Genomic DNA, 24622 nt, shown 5'->3' on the forward strand with positions numbered 1-24622 from the left:
AATGTATACCGTTAGGGTTGACTGAATTTAATCATTGGAATGCATGATGGATATTCAAGATGTTGAAGTGCTGGCTTGTTATGCTCGACTCAGTGTACTTCAGCCTGGGATGAAATAGCATCCTCTCGGTGAAGTGCTACAACTGCATGGCTGCGTCTCTGAAAGACGGGGATTCGCTGCTGTGTGATATAGTGGGCAATACAAAGAAATGATTTTGCAATCAAGTGTTGTGCTGTATGCATTGTCCGTGTGTCACAAGTGCCTCTTGTGCATGCGATCCTGTCTGCACCTGAGGACTACCTTGCATGTTGTCGGTCCTTGAGATAACAGATGGGAGCTGCATTTCTCAACCATCCTTATAGGTGCATGGAAAGCTTTTCATAATGAGCCGAGGATCTTGCTTGTTTATCGAGAGTGCACTTCACCCTTTAGCATCCCCTCTTAGAAGCCTATATTTGCAGATTTTTAGGGCCTGCAATACAAGAACCAATTTTCCCTGAACCATCTGTTTATGCCAAGATGTTTTATTGCTTATATTATGAACCTTTTTTGTAAACAAACTTATATTAGTATTTTTTTTTTTCCCCTCCATCAAATCCCACCAGGACACACTGTGTCCACCGCAGTTGATTCTGGAGGAAGAGGGGCTCACGCGCGTCGCTCAGACTGTTCAGGCTCTGCTGGAGGTACCTACATCAGGTGCCCGTCGCTCATCCCGTCAGGACCCCTCAGGACTTCCCCTCCAATCCACGACTCCAAATCAAGACAACGCCTCCTAGGGCCATCGAGTAACGATTGCCAGCACATGTCAAATGCACAATTTTTTTCCATTTGTGTATTTTTTTTTTTTTTAATCCATTGTGTAATATTATCTACAGCCTGCCTTAAATGATTAGCATTTTGCCTGTTACAATGCATGTACAGAGGGTTTTTATGTAAATTACAAGAAAAATTCATTGTGGCAATTGAAACAGACAAAATCATGCACAATAAAGCAAATTTAACTTAAAACTGTTTGTCTGATGCATATTTATCCAGAATATATGAAAATTGATGCAAGACGTTGCCTAAATGAGCCTCGTTACTGAGGTAGTTGGCCATTCTTGTGTAATCATTTTGTTGGGGCTTCCTCATAATTGAAAATTAATTACGTTCGTAATCTCGGCTTTATTACAATGCAAATTTAATTGGTTTTTCACAGGTAATTACTCTTGCGAAGCGGCGAAGGTGGCAGTAATCCTGTGATAAGCTAACAACAGCGCTCAAGCTCCGATTGTGACATTTTGTGCACATTTGGAGTGTTGGACAAACAATGTGGCTCACTATAGCCAACCTTATTTAGCAATAGCTGTATGTGAAATTATCTGTTTAATTTGCTGAATTAAAAAGTACTTTGTTGGGAGTGTGTAGCTAAAAAGCAGAAACAATGTTTAAACCTCTTTGTTTTATTTTAAAGCAGTGACTGGAACTGAAATTTGAGAATTTTTTCACCAGTTGGGAATAAAGTGAGTTGATTATATAGCATATGATATTAAAGACTAAAAGGTTAAATTGCTTAAATAGAGTGATTCAGCCGCTCAATCCACAGGACTTCAGTGGGATGCGGTCTGGACTCTGAGGTGACTCTAAAGCTTTGAATTTCTTGTGTTTGAGTCATTGTGTTTTGTATAATTACCATGTTTCATGAGTCAGTCTGTCTCTCTTTTGTGCCAGATCACAGTTAGATGACCTGACACCCTAATGTTGAATTTCTTGGTATACTGTAGTTTGTAATCGAGTGGTTTCTCAGTCACTGCACACCGTTCAGGCCCTGAAACAGCAAAACAACCTGCAGCATTATACTTCTCCTTTAGCATTGCATCACAGCTGGGATGAGGTTTAGGCTTTAGTACACAGCATTCTGTTTTCCACAAAGATACATCAACCAAAAAGGCTAGTATCTGACTAATTTTGCTGCTTATGCCAAGTAACAGAGGAATTTTCTCCAAAATACTGTAGGGTTGTATAGATGTCAAGCTTTGTCATCAATAACAAACATATCCCTTTTAAAAGTTGATCGTGTTAGCATTGTTTCTCCTGCTATTCTCAACCCTATCAGACCTGCAACCCACTAGTTGAGAAGCATTAACAGAAGACCCTTTATATCCTTTTCTATTTTTATAGCCATACTCAAACTATGAAAGGCTGCTGATAAACCAGGAGAATTTAGGTTTCACTGAACCAGCAGTATGGGGGATACCGGGGCTAGTTGTCATATTGTTATTATTATTATTATTATTATTATAGTGAATTTTTCTCATGGTAGATTTTTTTCAGGGTCAATTTCTTTATAGACACATACCTTAAAGTCTAGAAAAAGCTATTGAACATTTCTACCTATTTTTTTTTTCTTTTAAAAAAGTGGTTCAATGAAAACATAATTTAAATAGCAGACAAGGTAACAAAAATATCAAGCCCTTGTTTAGGCCAACTAATAAATTATATAAAATAACATACACAACAACATATTTAACAACCACAGAGATTTGTCAATTGGTGTCTGCAGTAACATACAAGAGTATTTTTCTTCTCTCTGCATGGGTGTCTGAGACATTAACATTTCTAATGTTAACAAAAATCTAAGCACCTCTTAATGGAAATAACATCACAACATTTATTTCCATCAAGAGGAGCATCAATTTTTGGTCAAGAATCTTGTATTGACAATGCAAGAGTCAAGCACTCTGTCAAGTTTACTCCAATACATCCCAAAGACTTTCAATGAATTTAAGGTCTGGACTGAGAGGTGCCAATTCATCAATTCTTTTTTGAAAATGATTCTTCATGCTCCATCCCAGACATTCTTTGACAAAGAAATGAAAAGCTACACACTCCATCAATTAGGATTAGAAGAACTGTTCCCAAACATATAACATGCTAGAAACATAATAATCACTGCAATAATCCCTCTTAAGTATTTCCCTATTTAAATCCAAGCAGCGAATTTTTTTTTTTTTTTTTTTTTTTTTGACCAGGCAGTGTATATGTAAGCAATAGCTAAGGTACGAGAGGCTGTGCTGTATTATTGCTTTTATAAAACGGTTACCACACAATATAAATATTAAAATATTTTGAAGAATATGATTAACCAAACAGTTAATGGGCCCCATTGAAGTATGAAAAAAAAAAATCTCCTTAAGTTTAAATCATAGGTAATCTGGATAAAGATTATTTATATCACACATATTCTGATTCAAAATCCTTTCAGATTTTCAGTTTTGTTGAATGTGATTCATATGTGAAATATGCCTGTCATAACATTATAGTTTCCAGCTATCCATTTACTAAAAGCAGAATAAAAAGTCCTTAAAAAACACTTAGTTAAGAGGTTCTGAAATGCCAGAGATGATTATATGAACAGACAACTGATGCACCATTTGCTGAAGTGGCTATTTTGAACAAGTATGTACTTAAATGTACTCGAAAATATGTTAAATATCAAAAATGTTTGCATATGAATATATAGCAAAATAGCAAACTCCACACTATTATTCCTATAGTGCCCTTAGTATAGGGTTAAAGACTCCTCTTGTTTTATTTATTCCTACCAAGCGTGCCACTGCCACACGAGTCCTGAAAAGTGAAGCCAAATCGTCTCGATTGCCCCCAAACCCCGCCCTCTCCACAAACGAAACAGTCAAATTACACGTCAAATTATTATTATTTTTTTCCCCAAAGATGGTTTCTGTCATTTTAGGCGTGTTTTTTTTTTTTTTTATCACGGTGATATTAGTTCGTTCTTTGTTCGTTCTTTAAATAAGTTTAGTTATTTGATGCTATAAAAACGCGTCATGATTGACAGCTTTTCTGAGCGAAGTATAGTCGCTGAAGCACCAACGGACTTTTTTCTGGATTTTCGGGAGGAGATTGGCGCTTTAACTTTAATTTCTACATTTCCAGAACTGTTTATTTCACACTGACATAATGAGTTGTTCTGCTTTATTAACCTATTCTCCGGGAGTGTGGGCGGGACCTTGATATCGCGACTCCATTTCGCGCTCACTACTGAGCAGATTCGGGATCCAAATTCACTATTCGCAGACTCGAGATTCAAGATGTCAGCGCCATATTGGCACACTGACGGCTTCACTACTTACTAATGTGTCGTCCATCATTTTTTTTTTTTTTTTTTTTTTTACAGTCTATCATTCCTACATCACTTTCAGTCAAAAACTTATTTTGCCTGTTCACACAAATTATCAACATTAATATATTTTTTATTACCATATAGGCTAATTAGCAAACAAAGATCAACATATCTTAAGGGTGGCTTTTAGCCCCATTGTACCCTAACTGAACCTACACTTTCAGCACACCAGTTGAAGCCACAGAAGTTGCTACTCCTCTTGAAAACAGCTGTAGAAGAAAGCAGTCCCCTGGCAGACTGGAAGAAGAATCTTAGTAAGTACCTTTTCCGTGACACTCAGGGGGGAAGATGAATCTGAGAAGTGACATTTCTGAGCTGCTATCCAAAGGATTAAAGGTCTGATTCAGAGGTTGGGTGAGAGAACAGCAGCAATTGAGATCAATTCAGTTCTGCCACTCTTGAGCTTTTGAGCAAGAGATTTTACGTTTCCAAAATAGCAAACTGTCACTTATGTTCCGCTTCGGCTTTCAAAACCACATGAATTCACATTTGGCACCAAAGCGATGGCAGTAACAACAATGAAAAACTGTTGGAAATTCCACAATCTATGCCATTTGATATAATGCAGTAGTGAGTAAAAGGTTGACAGGCTCTATACACACCACATAGCCTACTCTTTCACATTCAGTCTCAAATGGAGCTCTGCTAAGTCCAAAAGCTGAACTGTGGTAGACATACCAAATTGATTACAGGCAGCCTGCGTCAATTATTAATGTGAGCTCTTTCTTCAAAGTGCATCTTTAATATCGAGCGCACTACTCCCAGACTCACCTGACCAACATCTGCTCAGACCAGACCAAGATCAGCTCACTTTCACAGGCATGTTGCCAGACGTAACCTTGATGATGTTGTAATGGGAGGTTTTGTTCTTCCATGCAGTCGGCAGAATTAGAGATCAGCAGTCAGGCGAGATCAATATTTAAACATAAATTGTAGCACAGCATTGATGCCTCAATACTGTTGATGGTTTTCCCCCAACAAATGTAATTAAAATCAGACTTAAGTGCCCTGTTTGCGGGCCGCTGAGGAATTACTGCTGTAAAATCTCAGTGCGACTGGCTTGTGTGAATATCACTTTGCTTCAATTTATAAGCCGTGACGCACTCTACTCTCATGTGGGACCCAATATGCAGTGACATTTCTACTTGTTCTAGGTTGTAATTTGTTCTACGTTCTTATATCATGTTCTGTTCCATTGAATTGAATGCTACTGCATTACATTACGTTTCAATTACACTTTGTCCCATTGTTCTCTGCTTAACTCAATTGGATTATGCTCTATTGAATTACCTCTTACTCAGTTGTGTTTCATTCTGCACTTGTCTTGAAGCTAAAGAACATACTGTGGCCTCCAGCGCTACAGACTCACCAATGATCTATTCACATTAACATTGATGTCTCAGAGCATATGGCTCTATGTAAGACGTTGTATCCCCTCCAAGTAGCTAATACGGACGTGGTCTATATGCTATAAAATGAAGAAGAATCAAGTTTAGTGCTAGTTCATTTCTTTGGGCAATTGCTTATCTGTGCTGGATAGCTGCATCTGTTCGGTCATCAAAGTTTTGCGGGATCCTAATAATAATAGTCAGTAAAAACAGTCCACTATATGTGAATGCAATACCAATTAGTGTCTTAAGCAATACAGGCACAAATCAGTTTTTTTTTTTTGCAAGAACTACAAGTAATGTGAGTTATGTAATCAGATTACTTTTTTCAAGTAACTAGTAAAGTAACACATTACTTTTATATTTACAACAAAATATCTGAGTTACTTTTTCAAATAAGTAACGCAAGTTACTTTGTTTTCCCATTTATCGACTGACACCTCTCCTGTCCCCATGTTGAGAGAAATCGGGAGTGAGGTGCAGAGGCATTGTGTGTGCTTTGTGAAAATAATGGTTATTGTAGTTCTAGACTAAATGTGAGCATGCGTTTACTCATCTCACCTGTACAAAAACAGATTCAGTATTCCTCAAAATAAATAAAAACAGTAAAATGCAAACTCAAAATATTAAACCTGCAATAATCAAATATGTTAAATAAAACAAATGTAAAAGGGCCTTTACATTTGCAAAAAAAAAAATAGATTTTTTTGTTATTAAAAAACAAACAATCAAGCTAAGCCCATGAGAAAAAGTAACACAAAAGTAATGTAGCGCATTACTTTCCATAAAAGTAACTAAGTAATGTAAGAAGCTACTTATTTAGGAAGTAAGGCAATATTGTAATGCATTACTTTTAAAAGTAACTTTCCCCAACACTGACTATTAGACATGTTCAATAAACTATTACCTAACGTAACATTAAGCTACAATGAAAAGTAGCTAGTTTTAAACATCAAATCTCTGTCTCTCCCCAATTAAAAAGGGTAAAAATGGCCTGTCCCACCTCAGAGGTCTTAACCTTTTTGACTACATATCAATTAAAATCACACTATTAAAGGTAACAATGAAGTTCATGAAGTAACAATGAAAATATTTCTAAAGCATTCATTAATCTTACACTCTAAAAAATGCTGTGTTAAAGTGTTAAAAACAACCCAAGTTGGGTTGAAAATGGACAAACCCAGCAAATGGGTTAATATTATTTAATGGACCAGAGGTAACACAAACTAACAACAAACAGTTATTTTTTTATTAACTAACATTAACAAGGATTAATAAATACTGTAACAAATGTATTGCTCATTGTTAGTTAGCTAATGTTAACTAAAGAGACTGTAAAGTGTTACTCAAATAATCATTAAGGATCAACAGGATAATTTGTACCAATTTAGAGTATCTAAAAAACAGCTATTTAAAATTTAGAATGTTTTAATATTATTTGTAATTTAAATTTAAGTTCTATTCAGACTATTAAGTCTACTTAATAGTCTACATCACTTATGATGATGTTTATCTAATCTTTTTTGGTTACAATTTATTTCGATAGTCCACTTTAGACATTCTACTAACTATAAGTAACTTTGCAGCTACATGTCAACTAACTCTCATTAGAGTATTAGTAGACTATAGTAGACTGTTAGTACTAGTAGATTGTTAGGTTAGGGTTAGGTGTTAGGGTTTGTGTTAGTAGAATAAGTTGACATGTAGTTGCAAAGTTACTTGTAGTCAATAAAATGTCTGTTGGCGGACCATCAAAATAAAATGTTAGCAGATATTTAGCAGACTACTGCCCTAATGAGAGTCACTTGACAGTTGACTAGTTGCAAAGTTACTTATAGTTAGTAGAATGTCTAAAATGGACCATCGAAATAAAGTGTTACCTTTTTTTTTTTTTTTTTTTTTTTTTTACTAGAAAATGAAATAAAAACAAATAATAATAATAATAAACAAAAATGAATTTAAACGTGCCTTTTTTTTTTTTCAGGCCACAGGAATGTAAATTTCTGTACCCCCCCCCCCCCCCTCCTATTTTTATGTTTGTAACATTGTTTAAATCACACTGACTGCAGAAGCATTTTAGTGTCCTCTTTTATTAAAGAGGGAATAGGTGCTGATATTGAGAGTGGGTGATTCAGTCCTATTTTCTACTACACTGCTCAATTTCCTCCCCTGACTTAACAGCTCCTTTACCTTTTCCTACATAATTAATCACACACCATCTCCCATAGACATGAGAAGGATGGACTGAGGGCATGTAGGAGAGTGAGAAACTAAATTTAATTAAAACCAATACAATGCAATGTAAAAGCACAGCGTGAGAAGTGTCTGCTCAGCAGACTGAATATGGCCACGACACTGTGCAGGATTCATTTCAAGTAAAAACAAAAATTGAGGCGGAAAGGCTGCTCGTCAATTTAGAGCGATGAGGGTTTCTGCTGACAGCATAGATTCAGCTCCTCCCTGCCCTAAAATGCACCAGCCACAGCTGTCAGTGGAGCTTTATCGGTCCATATGAGGGGGTGAGGCAGGTCTGACTGTGTGTAATGAGCTGCAAATCAAACAGAAACCTCTCTAGGGTTTGCAATTCAGTTGCAGTGAGCCACCATTTCATGCAGGTGGGCAGAGCTTTTCTTGTACATCTTAATAGCGGAGCCTAAGATTTGTCACTGACCACAAAGGGTGTTGAAGCCCAACTTTTACGAATGTCATGCAAATACAATCTTAAATATGATTTCAAGGCTAAACTTTCTGCTAAAGGTCTGAACAAGATGTTTTAGCCAGTCGTTAACATTATAAATGGTATCTCATATCATCGAAATCATACATTATATATCAGTTTTTCTATTATAAATAGGGGAAATATGTATTTAAAAATCATCAAATTACGATGTCTGCAAAATAGATTTACTGTACTTCAGCAAGAAAGGACGACTAGGACTTCACGATTCACTAAAAATATTTCTGTCCGCACTGACAGGAGAATGCACTGATTAGTAAGATACGCCAGCAGTTCATTTGTCAGATACATTATCAGTCCTTTCACAGGAATAGCACACAAGTCTTTTTTTTTTATGAAGCCCATTTAGAAATTTTTCAAAGAGCTCCTGAGGCCATGCAGAAGCACGTTTATGGACTAATGTCAGTGCTGTAACGGTGTTCTCCCAAATTAGTCTTCAGTGGCGGGTCTCCATTTTCATAGCTGTCTAATCCAAGTTTTATCTTATAGTCTTTGTTCAGAAAACCAGTTTTAATTTATTTTAAAATACCCTTACTCCTCATTTATGCACAAAAATACCACTACCATTTAGGATTACACTTTATTTTTGACGGTCCCATTTACACATTCTACTAATTATAAGAAACTTTGCAACTACATGTCAACTATCAGTATTAGTAGACTGTTAGCTTAGGGTTCGGGTTAGTAGAACAAAGTGACATGTAGTTGCAAAGTTAAAGTCTGTAGAATGTCTGTTGAGGGACCATCACAATAAAGAGTTATTTAGCAGATATTAAGCAGACAGTTTGCTAATACTCTGAGAATTAGTTTGCAACATGTAGTTTCAAAGTTACTTATAGTTAGTAGAATGTCTAAAGTGGAACATCGAAATAGAGTGTTACCCTATTTAGATATACTTGTTGGAAAACTTGTTTGTCATTTTTTTTGCATTTTTGCATTTTGCACAGAAATTACACACTTAACCTTTACTTTCTTTTTTTTATTTCAACATTTCCATTATTTAAGAACCCATTTTTCACTGCAAATCTCTTTTTTTGACCTGATAATATAAAGAATGAGACCTGATGTAAAGTCTGCAATAAAGTGAGGACAACCACAACAACATGGCGTCTTTACTAAAAAGGTATAACATATTTTATGTACCGAACACAAAATCTCGTACAGCACAGTACAACAAATTAAACAATCAAGGCATTAAACAAAACAACATCTTTGGCACTTGACAAATAGATGATAGTCAAACAAAAAATGTAAACAAGACAAAGGCATAACATTAAAACGCAACAACAAATAAGTACAAAAATTTGCAAGGTGATTAAAAAGTCAGTTTTGGCAATGTAATGGTCTATCCAAAACTTTCTCAGTTTGCATGTTTTCATGCAAAACCGCGTCGTCTCTGCTGTGCCCGACTGTGTTTGAACGCCGGTTTGCGAGGCCTCATCCATGGCCCTAGCACCATGCTCTTCCATCCCCTGTGAGACAGCTCCATATAGTAACAGTCACCAAGGGTCCTTATTTAGTGCAAATAGGCTGGTTGCAGTCTTTCAAAATGAATCCTGCAAGCGTCATTTTCGGAAAGTGGACGGAACTATGAGTGGTTTGGGTCCTGAAACAGGTCTGAAAGAGAAAAAAACACTAGTTAAAACTAGATCTCTGAGTTACAAAAAGTGAAAAAGTGTCAGATTCTGTGGCCTTTATTTAACCCTAAAAAGCCTACCATATCATAAATGATAAATTAATTTCTAAGGCATTTAATCAACATGTACACAACATGTACACCCTCTGATTAATAGTTCATACCTTTTTAGAAAGTAAAAGGCCTTTTATTACAATTCTATAAACATCCACCTTCTAGCCGTTGGTACACTCTTTTTTTGAAAATGAATGTGTCTTTTTATCACAACATAGTACTAAGCTTCCGCCGCCACTGGGAAACTGCAAACAGATTTATCTTCACAAGCTCAAACTCTGTGAGATCCGGTTGTTCTTAGATTGTAGGAGCATGTAGTGTAGGAAACAAGCAGAAATGAGGCCTGGATGCATTTTGGAGCAGTTATTTCTGAAAATAAGTGCTAGACAGCTGCTTTTGAGAACTAATAGTGGACTACCATTGATATGGAGACTCGAGGAGAGAAAAGAGGATTTAAACTTGAACATTTTGCTGCTTAGGAGATTCCAATTGGGCATGTGTAATTCCCCATAAAACTTACTACTGTATATAAATGAGTAAAAACCCATCCAAACGTTTGATGTGCAGTAAAAAATTCAGTTCTATATTTACTGTGCTCAAGAGTAGGTAGGGAGGTGAAAAGAATCCCATAAAATATCCAAACTGCACCACCCACTGTTCAGCATGCTTATTTGTATTTAACAATGTCTCTGATCCGTCTCGTTTGGCAAAGAAAAACAAAGCATCAAATAATTAGGACAGACAGACTTTCACTAATTAGGACTGCCTTTCTTACTGGAGAGTAACTGTTCAATCAACTGCTAACTGCTAATGGCTTCACAATTTACATATTTTGCTGTGAAAATGAGTTACAAATTGTAAGTGGAAAAGATATGACGCAGGCAGCAAAGTCTGCAGCGCCTCATTTATGTAGTATATAAACTTTGTTCATATACCGTACATACATCAATGTATATCTACGAAACTCAGTACACATATTGTTCTCATCGACCTGAACAACTTCTGCACTTCCATGCATTAGCTCCGCCCAACAGAAAAGTGGTTGTTTTGGAATTTTGTTGAAAGGAAATGCAGTGAACTTTTAACTACCCCTCCTAGGGCAGGGATGGGCAAACCCTGTCCTGGAGTTTAGCTCCAAACCTGGTAAAACTCACTTGCCTGTAGCTTTCTAGGAATCCTGAAGACATTGATTAGCTGGTTCAGGTGTGTTTGATTAGGGTTGGAGCAAAAATCTGCAGGACAGTGGCCCTCCAGGACCGAGTTTGCCCATCCCTGTCCTAGCAGAGGTCTTCAACCCTGCTCCTGGGGACCCACAGTCCTGCAGAGACCCTAATCAAACACACCTGAACCAGCAATTTTATCCTAGTTGTATTATATAGACAAAATAATATGATCTATCATCTGTTTTGTTTGTAATAAAGGTCCTAAGATGTAAGGGATAATGTACATCCAGCTTGTTACTTCATAATCCATTACAATGTACAAAACAATAGTACTGGCAACACGAGTCATTTTCAATACAGTCGCTAAGTGGATGGACAGTCACGGTTTGTTATACAGCAGTTTCTTATTACAGCGGCGTTGTTATTGACTACAGTCGTTATCAAAAAATATCAAACCTTGGAATGTTTAAGTCAATAGAAAACTGTACGCATGCTGATTGCGATATGTTAAAATATGTGCTTTAAGTAATAAATAGATTAACATCTCTTTCTATCTCTCTCTCATGGACACACATTAAGAGAGAGTAAAGCTGCATATACTACGAAAAGATTGATAAAACTTGGTGCCAGGTTTAAAGGTTAGATTTTTTTTTTGTTCATATTTTAACAGGCTAGCGATCCAAATTAGCCATGCAGCTACACCACAGTATAATAGCTAACGTTATCTGTGTGAGTTAATGTGACTAACTTTTTTTTTGTGGATGTGATGTCTCATAAAATTTGATGTTGTCGTTCCGGTGTCTTTAATTGTTTTCCCACATTCTTTGCATCTAGCCGATCTGACATGTTAATAAACCCAAATGTGAGAACATATGTCTCCCGTCATGTTTCATATGACTCTTATGACATTTGGAGTTTACGCGCAATACACGGACAAACGTAATCAAATTCTATGACAAAGATCCGATCTACAGTGACACATAGGGAAATATATGTGACGCAGATATTATAAAACCATTCAAATTAAACAAATTCTTTATTTATGATATCAGTAGTTAAGGATAAAAGACTAAATATTCACGAGTCCTTTGTATCGAGTCAGGTCTGAAGTCATTTCAGGTCGAGTCCGAGTCAAGTTTGAAGTCTATTAAAATGCAACTCGATTCCGAGTCACTAACTCGAGTGGCCATCTCTGGCTTCAGGACTGCTTGAAAACACACAGGCAGGTGTGCTAAAGCAGGTTGGAAATAAACTTTGCAGTACAATGGGTCCCCAGGAGCAGGCTTGAAGACCTTGGCCCTGTCCCAAATGGCACACTTCTATGCACTTTCGGTCTTGTGGACTTACAATGGCTGCCGCGTGCGCGTGTCCGTTAAGTCCACGAGACCGTAGGGTGTCCCATTTGTCAATTTTAGGCTTCAGAAGGGTGCTCGCGAGTGCCCCCTCTGCGGCCAATATGCGCTGTCGATGCGCACTTTTGCTGAGCCCGCACTGGTGCGAGCTCCCCCGCAGACTTTTTCCTGACAGTCAAAGCGACATTACGTCTTGAAAATGCTGACTCGTAGAAAGGCCGTGAGTGTTTAGGGTGCCATTTGGGACAGGGCCCCTGAAGACCGCTGTCCAAGTGATTGTCACCAAATGTCATCATCACGATGCCAAGACAATAGGTATGTTTACAGAGGGCAGTTGTGGCGTAATAGTTAGAGAGTAGAACTTGTAACCCGAAGGTTTGCCAATCTGGATGAATACCATCTGATTTCAGATTCTGAAAGCCCTAAACTTTTTAATGCAATTCACATTTTCGTTTATTGTCACAAGATGACATACCTTGATGGCATATCTAAATAGAAAGTTGACAAATTCAGGCATCTACATGCTTAGCTTTTTTTCCCTATTGATCAGATTATTTCAGGTACAATCCAATCTGATCCAAATTTCATTCAGGTTGAGCTCAATTGGATTGACTAAGGCAGGGGTTTTCACACCTGTACTGGAGGATCCCCAGCACTGCACATTTTGTTTGTCTACACACCTAACACACCTGATTCAACTCATCAGCTCATTAGTAGAGACTGTAAGACCTGAAGTGGGAGTGTCAAATAAGGGAGACATACAAAATGTGCAGGGTTGGAGGTCCTCCAGGACAGGTTTGAAAACCCCTGGACTAAGGCAGGGATGCCCAATCCTGTTCCTGGAGATCTACCTTCCTTCAAATTTCAGCGCTAACCCTGATCAAACATAACTGAACCAACTTATTATGATCTTTAGGAGCACTTGATAATTACAAGACAGATGTGTTGGCAGGATTGTGCATCCCTGGACTGAGGTGTTTACATGAACGCTTTTCAAACCGATTGAGCCATCAATACTATTACTAATGGATTGTTTGGGTGCTTGTAAACGTAGCTATTGAGGATGGTAAATTGCAAACAGATTTCGGATATCTCGAATGACATTGCCATGGCAAGGGATTAAATTAATAAAAAAAAGGTAAACAGGAAGAGTCTGATATCTTCTAAGTTCATTGCCTGATTTAGGTCAAATTGGTGTTGTTTGTTTGGTAATGGAGGCTGATCACATGGATGTGCATATTGTGGTGCATGGTCGTAGCACCACCAGCTGTCAGCATGAAGAGTGACATGCAACAGACTTTGAAATAGTCCTCTTATATTTACCTGCTTAAATGTATGTGGCCACCGTGAATTGTTTTCCTAAAGCCACTGGTAGGAGTGGCCTGCCATCTCTGCAGCTATATTTTAATGATAAAGTCACCATAAAATCAAAATTTACAATTCTTATTTTTTATGGAATATTGCAGTATTTAATATAAATGATTTATCGGTGCACATCTTTTTTTTTTTTTTTAATTCATGTGCCCTCATAAATGTTAATCAAAACAACTTCTCAACAAAACGCATTTCTTCTCTGATGACACATTTACTGACGTGAGGACGGGACAATCTGTCACTCACAAGAAATTGCAGCAACAGCAAACAACAATGATCCAACAATCTGATCAATTTCTGATGGACAAAATCAAGTCCCTCCCTACATTTTTTCTTGTTCGAGAAGCCATTTAACTCGGATATACATCACAATAGGGAAGAAAAGACTATCGCAACTTCCGTTTCATACCAACTTAAGCCCTTCAAATGTTCTCGTCCTCATGTGCCGAACTTTTGATGTGTTTACTTACTGGAATGCCTTCAAAGGGGGAACGGCGGTCACCTTTCCCACAGGTTTGGGGCCAATTGCAGGGGGCATCACCACCATGAGTCCCCCACCAGAGGGTTTGGGTTGTGCTCCACGAGCTGGGCTGAGAGGAAGAGGCCTCTTCGGGGGTGTAGATGGGGGTCTAGGCTGTTGTTCTGATACCATCTGTATGAGAGAGTAAAGAAGTGAATAAGAATTTGAGTTGTGTTTCGTTTAGTATTTCAGACAGCATGTTCTCAGATTGTTTCAATACAGATTAAAACAGGTGTTTTAAGCAGAATTTGTTTAAGATCCTGATCTGATTTGGCTTCTACAGTGATTTTGATTAAACCAAAGAATTTGAGGACAATGAACTCTCACCAGTGGTGTGCGTGAAGGGTTGAGGGGCAGAGGCTTCTTGGGAGGACTAAGTTTCTGAGGAGATACTACAGATTTGGGTGTGCTGGGTGAGTTGGACGGCTTGCTGATAGGTGGAGGAGGTCGAGGTCCTTTGACGTTGGTCAGGGATGGTGATGGAGCCGGCCGTAGGGGACGGACAATATTGACTGGCTGAGTACCGTTGGAGGCTGGATTTGGCCTCAGAGGAAGCACCTCCTTACTGGTGTGAGGTAGCTTGGGAGGAAAAAAGGAAAGTGACATGATATTAGTGATGATATGATTTGAAAATTTTAATATATTAAATCAACATTGTTAAAACAAAACAAACTCCATCACAAAATATTAAACTGATAAAACTGCACAAATTCAATGGGCCAATGTCTTGATAGAGGTCATCGGGGTCATAAAAGGCACATGATAAATCCATTTGTAGCAGATCTTAAATTATGATCCTAAATTATGCTTTATCATACTTTTTATTAATACCATAGCAAACATTTTTAGAAATGAATACTTTTATTCAGCAAGGATGCATTACATTACAAGTGACAGTAAAGACATTCATAATATATATATATATATAGTCAAACCAAAAATTATTCAGACACTAGATATAATTTATTATATATTTTTACTAGTGGGTGCAGGACACTATAGTTCATTTATGTAAGTGAAGATAGCAAAATAAATTAAACTGTGACATATTAATACCCAAAAATTCTTCATACCGTGGACTACCAGTAAAATTAATACAAATTTGGGACAAAAAATTATTCAGACACTTTGACCTGACCACGTTTTGCTTAAGTGTTATCTGACATAATTAAGATTATTTTTTTTTCTGACACAGTTTAACTCTGAGATCTTGTCATATTTTATTACCATTTTTTTAAACTATAGTGAATAAACTGTAATAATGAATGAAATGTTCAAGGTGTCTGAATAAATTTTGGTTTGACTGTATATATGCAAATAAATGCTATTCTTTTGAACTTTCTATTCAAAGAATCCTGAAAAAAATGTATTTTGTTTTCAACATTGATGATAAATGTTACTTGAACATCAAATCAGCATATCAGAAAGATTTCTGAAGGATCATGTGACTCTGAAGACTGGAGTAATGATGCTGAAAATTCTTTGATTTGCCATCAAATGAATAAATTACATTTTTAAAATATATTGAAATAGAAAACAGTTATTTTAAATTTATATTAAATTAATATTTATATATTTCACAATATTACTATTTTTACTGTATTTTTTATTAAATAAATGCAGCCTCGGTGACCATAAGATACTTCTGATCTAACTGACCTCAAACTTTTGAATGGTAGTATACAGTACCTATTAATGTAATAATTCTCATTAAAATTATAAATGAAAGCGACCTTATCTATGACATGAAATTAAAGTGTCCATACCTTAAGGTTAGCATTTCCGTTGGATGGTCCCACCACCTTTAAATGGAATGCATGGTTCAAGTGTCCATTCTTCCCCTTTTCGATGGTGCCCTCATTTCTGAGAACACATTTAAAAAACAAAACATACAAATAATTTATGGAAGAATTGAAGGAAATAGAACAGTACCATAATAACAATTTTCTATGCATGTTATATAAAAATAGACTGATCATTTTGATAGCATGTGTATGTGTATGTTTATACAGCATTCAGACACCTTGGAGAGTATTCATAGTTCAGGATGGACTGAATTATTTATTTAATTTGACACAAATATACCATAGGACAAAGTGAACATGTGAATTATTATGCATGTATGAAAAAATCTGAAATCTATTATCGACATTAGTATTCAAAGCTTGTGTAGCTGTGCATGCCGTGTGGCAGTGATGACAGCAGGAGGTGTTCTTGGGTGTGATTCTCTCAGCTTTGCACACCTGGATGCTTTCTCCCATTTGTCCTTGCAGATCCCCACAAACTTGTCAGCTTGGTTGTGAAAGGTCTGTCCACAGTATTTCTAAGGCATCTTTTAAGCTGGGATACTTAAGGACATTATTTGTCCCAAAGCCATTCTAGTATCATCTTGACTTTGTGCTCCAGGTCATTCTGACACTGAATGAAGAATCTTTTCTCTTGACAGAGGTTGTGTGTGGGTTTTCTTCAAGGATCACTCTATATTTGGCTCTATTCAACCTCTGTCGTGTTGCCTGCCAACCCTAAAGCTTGTTGCTGAGAATAACCCCCTCAGTATTATGCTTTATTGCAGCTGCGCTTAGCTCATGGTAGTAGTCAAATATGATTATGGTGCTTTGTGCTGTTATGCATTATTTAATTCTTACAAGCAGTTCTTTATCAGGTGCAAATATCAGTTCTTGGAATAAGAATGATGACTTTATCAAAAATTACACAAGAAAATTAGAATTATTTTTGGCCAACATTATGTGTGCACAAAGATTATTCTATCTGAATTTAGATTAGTTCCTAAAATACATTTCGAATTGCAACCTTGCCTGTTCCATCCTCAGCTAACATTCAATATGCAATCTTCTGTACATTAGAAGCTCAGTAAAAGTTTGGAAGTGCTAGACCTTTGTTTTTTGGCTTTTTATACCTCATGGATTTTTCTTAACTGACACAGATGTGAAACAGATTTAACCATGCCCATTTAGAGCAGCAGGAGAGAGCTGGAATTTCAAGTCTTACATCAATTGCCTTAAAGCGATAGTTCACCCAAAAAAAAAAAAAAAACCCCGAAAATTCTGTCATCATTTTTTAATACTCATATCTTTCAAATCTGTATGACTTTCTTCTGTGGAACGTAAAAGGAGATATTTTGAAGAATATTGGTAACTAAACAGTTTTGGTAACCACTGATGTCCATTGTAAAAAAAAACAAAGAAAGAAAAGAAAAAAAAAAAGTCATGCAGGATTGGAACAACATGAGGGTGCGTACATGATGACAGAATTTTCTGAACTAACCCTTTATGTGCAAAACTTTAATATTTTTAATGACTGTTAAGGGGAAAATTCAGAGTGAAGTAGCCTCAGTTATCTCACTGCAGCTGTTTTCAGCAAATGTGAAGAGAGATCACATAATTAGATTTCAAAGGATGCTGACAGCTGAACTAATCACAGATTTTTAGGGGGGCTGAGATGAAAGACAGGGGGCTCTAGCACTGCCTCTGAAGAGCAGCTACTATTATTTCTTATAAAAGTCCTTATAAGCAGGTCATAAAACAATTGTTTGAAAGCAATTTGGCAAAGCAAAATGTGTCCCTGAAATAGATTTGAAACAGACTGGTAGTGTTTGAAATGAAGGGGCCAGATATTATTCTTAATTGTGTGAATGAATAGAAGGAGTTCTTGTCTTTAATAGCACAGAAATATGGGACCACCACATTCAGAAAAAAAAAAGAAAAAAAGGAAAGAAATTCTCTTCAACGTGGATTTGGCATCTTGGTTTGAGAGAAGAAAAGTGTTACGGATCAAAGAAAGATTGACCAATTCACTTTTTTCCAAATGTATAATCTAGCAAGCTCTTTGAGCAGAGGAATTCAGATATTGGATATAGGAATGAAGACATTCTTGAAAAACCAATATCTGCTGAAGAAATTTGGATTCTATTATAATGGCATTAATCAGCTGAAAAGTGGCAAAGCCTCGGGAATGGATGATTTTCCAACTGAATTTTGTACTGCAGTTCCAGAAAAGTACTCCACTCACAAAAGCCATGGCATCTATACTGCTTAAAAAGAAGATTCCCAAAAGTATCATTTTTATCATCCACTTGTGACATTTCCCATCAACCTTAGCTTGAAAGAGCCCATTTATACTGACCCCAAAGTCAAGGATAAATCCATTCCATATTTTTTTTTTCTACTATGTTCTAATTTTGTAGTTAAAATCAATGTGTTCATTCTAATATGAAGACTTCAGATGCAAAAACCTTTAAGTCTGTCTGACATTTTTCTTTTAAATGAGCATTTTTTTTTTTTATCAGGCTCCTATGTTTAAGTTCAGTAATTTCACTTTTATGGCAATGAAAAAGTTATTAGACAGTTATTGAAATGCCTTATTTTCAGAAATGTCACTTTAGTCAATTCATTGGTATTTAACAAATTTGATTGTCTTTTTGCTCATCATACTCCTCCATCTTGTTTAGTTAAAAATCTCTTTAAACAGGATAAAAACTTGCAGCTTGACAATTGAAAGCCGGCTCATACGCACACCGCCATTCATCTTGAAATCATATGATTCGATTTGCATCTTCTGATTAGTTCTGTGAACTTAGAGGCTTTTGCCTGCAAAGGGAAGTGGTGTTTAGAAGTTTCTGCCAATGAACCGGTATTTATGAATGGGCTGAGGCTGGGATTTAGCAGCTTTGAAGCAAAAATATTTGATGAACGTATACTGCAGGGGTGTCCAATCTCAGTCCTGGAGGGCCACTGTCCTGCAGAGTTTAGCTCCAACATGCCTCTACACGCCTCCCTGGAAGTTTTTAGTATGCCTAGTAAGACCTTGATTAGCTGGTTCAGGTGTGTTTAATTGGGGTTGGAGCTAAACTTTGCAGGACAGTGGCCCTCCAAGACCAGGACTGGACACCCCTGGTATACTGTGTCCAGAGAGCATTCGCTCAATATCATTCTCATTTTTTGACGGAGGTGGCGTTTAGCGGCTTTTGCATCTGAAGTCTTCAAATATTCTTTTAAATGTCTATTTCTGTCAAAAAGAAGAAAAAAAGAAAAAAAAAAAAAAGAATGTTAGGTAGATGTCCCTGAATCCACATAGAGTAGCGTATTATTTTTTTCACTTATTTGGGCATGACATCAATAGTCGATCTAAAAAAAGCAATTCAAGTCCTGCTTCAAACAAAGCAAAACATGATTTAAATGTGTCCCGAGGTGTGTGCCTACTCACCAGAAGTGAGTTATTCATTTGGAAAAAAGACATTTTGATATTAGATATTGCAACAGCCACACAATCACAGGGCTCCACAAACGTTTTTTTATCCAAAGAGAAATATCCTTGAATAAGAAGAATGAGCTTGACGAAAGAATATAAGAATATGCTGTTGTCGCTTTTATTTCAATGAATCGAATAAATAAAAACTCTAGAAATCAGTCACACCACAAATCTGCATAAAGAAGATAATACTGTGCTGAATGACTCAGCATGCCACAGGTGGTACTAGACAATGCGATCGAAACTGCTCACTTCAGTTCAGTTATTCTCTCATCCACAGCGTGAATTCAATGGATCCTTCATGGAACCAAATACCCAATTTATCTAAACAGCCAATTTCAGAATGAATGGCTCAAAACTTCTTCCATCTGATGACACCGAAGGCCACTGCACCTCTAACAACCTTGAATGCACAGTCATGTTTTTGATGAATGCAATCGCAAAGAACTAAGTTCTTTTATAACTTCAAAGACATTTTTTGGGGTTTTGCTCTGCTGTGCAGTGTGTACAAATACAAACAGGTTTACCTTTCTAAAGTCATGTCCAATCAAATGAATTTGCATAATTGGACTAAATATAAATTCTAGAGATGATTAAAAAAATAGTACAGATTTTAGCTTGATACAGGATCTAAGTACTTAATAAAAAAGAAACCGCTGACTGCGTTTTATACTACTATATAAAGATGAAAAATTTTAGCTTTCTGCTATTAATCCATTTGAACTTCTATGAACCTGGTTTCACACTATTGTGGTGGTTGATATGTAAATGGATATGCAATTTTTAACAAAACAGTGATAGGGTCTGAAAACTTTGTAAAAGCACTGCATAAGTGTGTGCGTGTGTTGCTACAGTAATACCTGCTGGCTTTGCTCTTCTCTCTCTGTGTTCTCCACTTCTGGTAGAAGGAGCTTTTTATCTTGATGCAGTAGAAGGCAATAAGTACAGCAGGGAGAAGCACTAGAAAAGCAAAGAGCAGCCCAACAACCAATCCCACCTGACCTAAGGACAGATATAGAACATACAACGACTGTTAGACAAGGGTCAACAGAAAACACAAATATCTGCCACTCTGAATAATAGATCTTGTGTGCACTGAATTCACTCTGTACTATAATAACGTCTATAGCTATGTTCAGAATAGCAAACTACCATACTCTAGTATACTACTTTAAAGCAGCATCTAGCATATGAATAGAATAACTGAATGGCTTACTGCATTTCTAAAATGTACGGCACACACCCAGTAAATACTCTCTCCCGGAATGCAATGCAATTTGATGTTCCATTTTTAGTATGACTCATGAACAGGAAGGATTATTAGCTTACTGTCCTCAAGTCTTACTGACCCCAAACTTTTGAACGGTAGTGGGGTCATGTGACGGCATTACTACTGAATTAAATATTTAGCATATTACATACTGTTTCAAATCATTCATACTGTTTTTAAAAAGAACAGGAAGTGTGTCAGATACAGTCATACATTAAATGAAATGAGTGAGTAATACATTCAGAAATTCTTATATTAGCTCTTGAAATGTTTCAACACAGCAAAGATATCATTGGTCTGAGTTCTGGGAAGAAAAGCTGGACGGTAGAGATTAATGGTCATGGTGACATCTGATAAGAGGTGTGAGGAAGAAAGGGAAAGTGAGAAAGAGGGAGAAAGCACTCGAGTGATAAAATCTCAGATAAATCTATCTATGAAATGGATTAAAGAATAGAAGAGAAATAAGCAAGAGCAGAGGCACATGTTCACTGAAAGCTGAAGGTGAACTCACTGTCATACTGCACAGGTCCACTGTCCACACTTCCCCCAAGTCCTTGTTTATCACAGAAGGGGGGAGCCCATCCACGGTTACAGTGGCAGTTTCCATTACTGTTACACACCTGCATGCAAAACAAATTGACACACAGGAATTAAGTCAAATAGGAATTTCTATCTGGAAAGTTTGGGTGTAACTTTGCCATGCCTTTTTGGACCTTAAAGTATGTTGTTTCTGCGACACTAGTGGCACCTGGTGGAATTACAACAATAATAAAAAATAATAAAAGGTTCGACATATTAGGAATACTTTTAGCTGTGTTTTAGCTGTGTCATGAGTAAGCAACTGAGTAGAATGTCTACAGCAAACATGAGTGTCTCACTCATAACAAACCCATACAGCATACTGTACAAGCACAAGAAGCCTGTTGCATGAAGCTAGTTGAACAAACTCTGAGTTTCAGAATAGGTTTAGAGATGACAAATCCATACAAATCCATCTTTATTTAGATTAGGTTCAATGCTTGGTATAAATGTTCTCTGTCAACTCAGGTTTGATACAGAGTTTGCGATCAACTCTAAAGTACGTGCACCTGAAAGTGTGACATAAAAAGTAAGTATTTAGTTAGCATTTGTGGTACACTTGAACCCATGTTTCATATAAAGATGGGTTCAAGTGTACTACAAGTGGTAACTAAATAATTTTTTTTTTTTTTTTAAGAGAGATAGTATGTTAAAAGCACATTTTAGTTCATATTCATGCTGTCTTAAAATAGCACAGTTGAGTACACTTAGATGTTCTTAAGATTATCTTAAGAAGTACTAAAGAAGAATTTTTAGTATATTAAGTACAAATTTAGTGCACAAAAACAGAACACTTTAAGTACATTATGGAAGTGTACTTTTTTTCACCTGGGGTATCGATCTTCTATTGGTCATGTCTTCATGTAATGCGAATTTGCAGGTCAGTTCACCAAACTTGAACTTTGGAACGCAACAAAATGCTAAACTTTTCACAGGCGCTTGCGTTTCCGACGCATTCGCATGCATTTTAATAGAAGTCAATGTAACGAAAAGTGCAGTGTAACCGCCCCATAACACATCAGCCATGGTCCCACTCCGGCTAAACACCCTCTGGCTCTGCATGCCAAAGTAAACTCTCGCTATAGGTTCAGCTGGAAAGAGATTGATGGATCTGAGTGGACCGCTCTTTTTTGATGGTGCCTGGGGGGCTTAATGTTTACACTTTTGGTGGAGATAAACACATGAAATTGCATACTAATAGTAGTCACTGAAAAATAAACTGGGTTAAGAGAATGTATTTTAACATCTTACATCTCCTTTAAAGGGATAGTTCATCCTACATAAATGGAAATCATTTACTCGCCTTAATGTCTAAACCTTATGACTTTACACAAGTTCCTGTCATTTACAATCCACCCATTTTTGGGTGAGCTACACCACTAGCAACTGTTCACAATAATTTGGTCTTAATATATATTTGCTTTATTAAGTTTCAGGTTTTTTAATCATATGCTGCCATTTACCTATCCTCACTTTCATTGCTGCAGTTGCAGGGATCGTTTTTGTCACGTCTTTGAGTATAGGGCAAATAGAGAATATACCGCCTTTCATCTTAATGGAATTTCTTTTAACATGGAATATTTTACACGCTTCAATCTAACCCAGAGGCAAGACAGGAACAGTGGAAAGGAAAGAAAATGTGCTGTGTGCAAATACCACGATCACTCACTTTATTCTCCATCCACACTTCCCTAAACCATACAATCAATATGAATCAAACGATAATGCAAATGAATAATAAAAAAGCTCTTTCTGAATCTCTAATCTCCCCTCAAAGACCTGTCGTATTTGGCTGCCCTTTTGAAAAGCGACTGGGTAAATAAGCAAGAAATAAAGAAATAAAAGAAAAGCTGACAAAAGAGAGAGACAGAGGGATTAAGAAAGACAGAATTTGAGTTTATATGGCTTGAAGGCTGTTTAAGACTATTTGACCAGAAAATACACAAATCAAATGCTATAGCTCAGCTAATATAAGAAAAGCGTTGGTTTCTTTAAGAGGCAGTATGTGTCAGGATGTGAGCGACCCAAAGGGCAGGATTTAGATGTGTGAAATCAACAATGAGTCAGTCTAGGTTAAAGAGGAACTCAAAGTGAGAAGGAATACTAAGGCAGCTTTTATTTAGCCATAATTTAAGAGAAACATTTGTATGATTCATAAAAAAAGGTTTTGCATTACTAGTGTCAAATAGTAAATAAAAAATGTTATTACACTGCAAAAAAAAAAAAAAAAAGAGTCTTTTTAGTACAAACTTTCTAGTGCAAATATCAAAACAAGATAAGCAAATAAAGACTTTTTTATATACTTTTTTTTATAGACTTTTTTTATAACTATACAGTATCTTTTAAGTTTAATTTTCTTATTCCAGCTGCACTTTTTTGTCTTATTTTAAACATAAATTTAATATTTACTAGATTTATATATATATATGTTAATGTATGCGATTAATTCAAAATTCTTAACGCGTTAAAATAATTTAACGCATTTAATGCAGATAAATTGCTGAAGCATGTGAAATTGTGTCATTAATGTAATTTACTTCATGCAGTTAGATGATCTTAAAAATCCATGCTGATTATCTCAGAGATGGCAGAAAGAATGATTCATTCCAGTGTCTGTTTCGCTTTAAAACACGAACTCTCTGTCAATATTCTGTCATTGTATCTGAAGAGTGCGAGCCCTCCCGCATCGCGCTGTTCCTGTCTGAAAGGAGCGTCGAAACATCCCACCGCTGTATGGCCAGATGATAGGCAAACTATGTTTCTTGGCTGGATAAAGCAAACCAGCTTCTTGCTATGAAAGTTCTGATGGATGAGGATTACAATCAAAGTAAGGACGCTTGTGGTGACGTACAGAAGCACGCGTGAGTCCGTTATATTGATGCGCAAACAAATCATGTATGAGCGCTCTCGACGCATTGTATTTATGCCAGACACATTTCGGCACATTCACGTACATTTTCACACACAGTCAGATTAATGTTTTGATTTGTCCTGTGTATGTTGCTGTGTACTTAAGTTTAAATGCAGGTCAAGGCGGTTGGTTTAGGGTTTTTTGGCATCTCCATGTGGTCCTGTTCAGTATTGCAACCTGACTT

The 24622-nt window shown here is 36.7% G+C and overlaps 2 protein-coding genes across 3 annotated transcripts in view; one reads left to right on the top strand and one right to left on the bottom strand.

Moving 5' to 3' along the window:
• The window catches only part of lrch4 (leucine-rich repeats and calponin homology (CH) domain containing 4), a 44594-nt gene extending 43583 nt beyond the window's left edge, over positions 1-1011 (top strand). The window contains exon 18 of the mRNA XM_051899685.1: positions 606-1011. Within this exon, the coding sequence (XP_051755645.1) occupies positions 606-779 (174 nt within the window). The 3' untranslated portion in view covers positions 780-1011. The remainder of the gene's footprint in view (positions 1-605) is intronic.
• Positions 1012-9275: 8264 nt separating this feature from the next.
• The window catches only part of adam19a (ADAM metallopeptidase domain 19a), a 100240-nt gene continuing 84893 nt past the window's right edge, over positions 9276-24622 (bottom strand). Inside the window, exons 18-24 of one of the 2 annotated variants that reach the window (XM_051899395.1) lie at positions 21460-21568; positions 20539-20680; positions 16177-16273; positions 14738-14989; positions 14361-14542; positions 13840-13913; positions 9276-9928 (exon numbers count right to left, since the gene is read on the bottom strand). In XM_051899395.1, coding sequence (XP_051755355.1) covers positions 13844-13913; positions 14361-14542; positions 14738-14989; positions 16177-16273; positions 20539-20680; positions 21460-21568 — 852 coding nt within the window. In that variant the 3' untranslated portion in view covers positions 9276-9928; positions 13840-13843. The remainder of the gene's footprint in view (positions 9929-13839; positions 13914-14360; positions 14543-14737; positions 14990-16176; positions 16274-20538; positions 20681-21459; positions 21569-24622) is intronic. The other variant, XM_051899396.1, reaches the window with a different exon arrangement.

Source organism: Ctenopharyngodon idella, chromosome 7, assembly GCF_019924925.1.
Source record: "Ctenopharyngodon idella isolate HZGC_01 chromosome 7, HZGC01, whole genome shotgun sequence".
NCBI classification, from domain to species: Eukaryota; Metazoa; Chordata; class Actinopteri; order Cypriniformes; family Xenocyprididae; genus Ctenopharyngodon; species Ctenopharyngodon idella.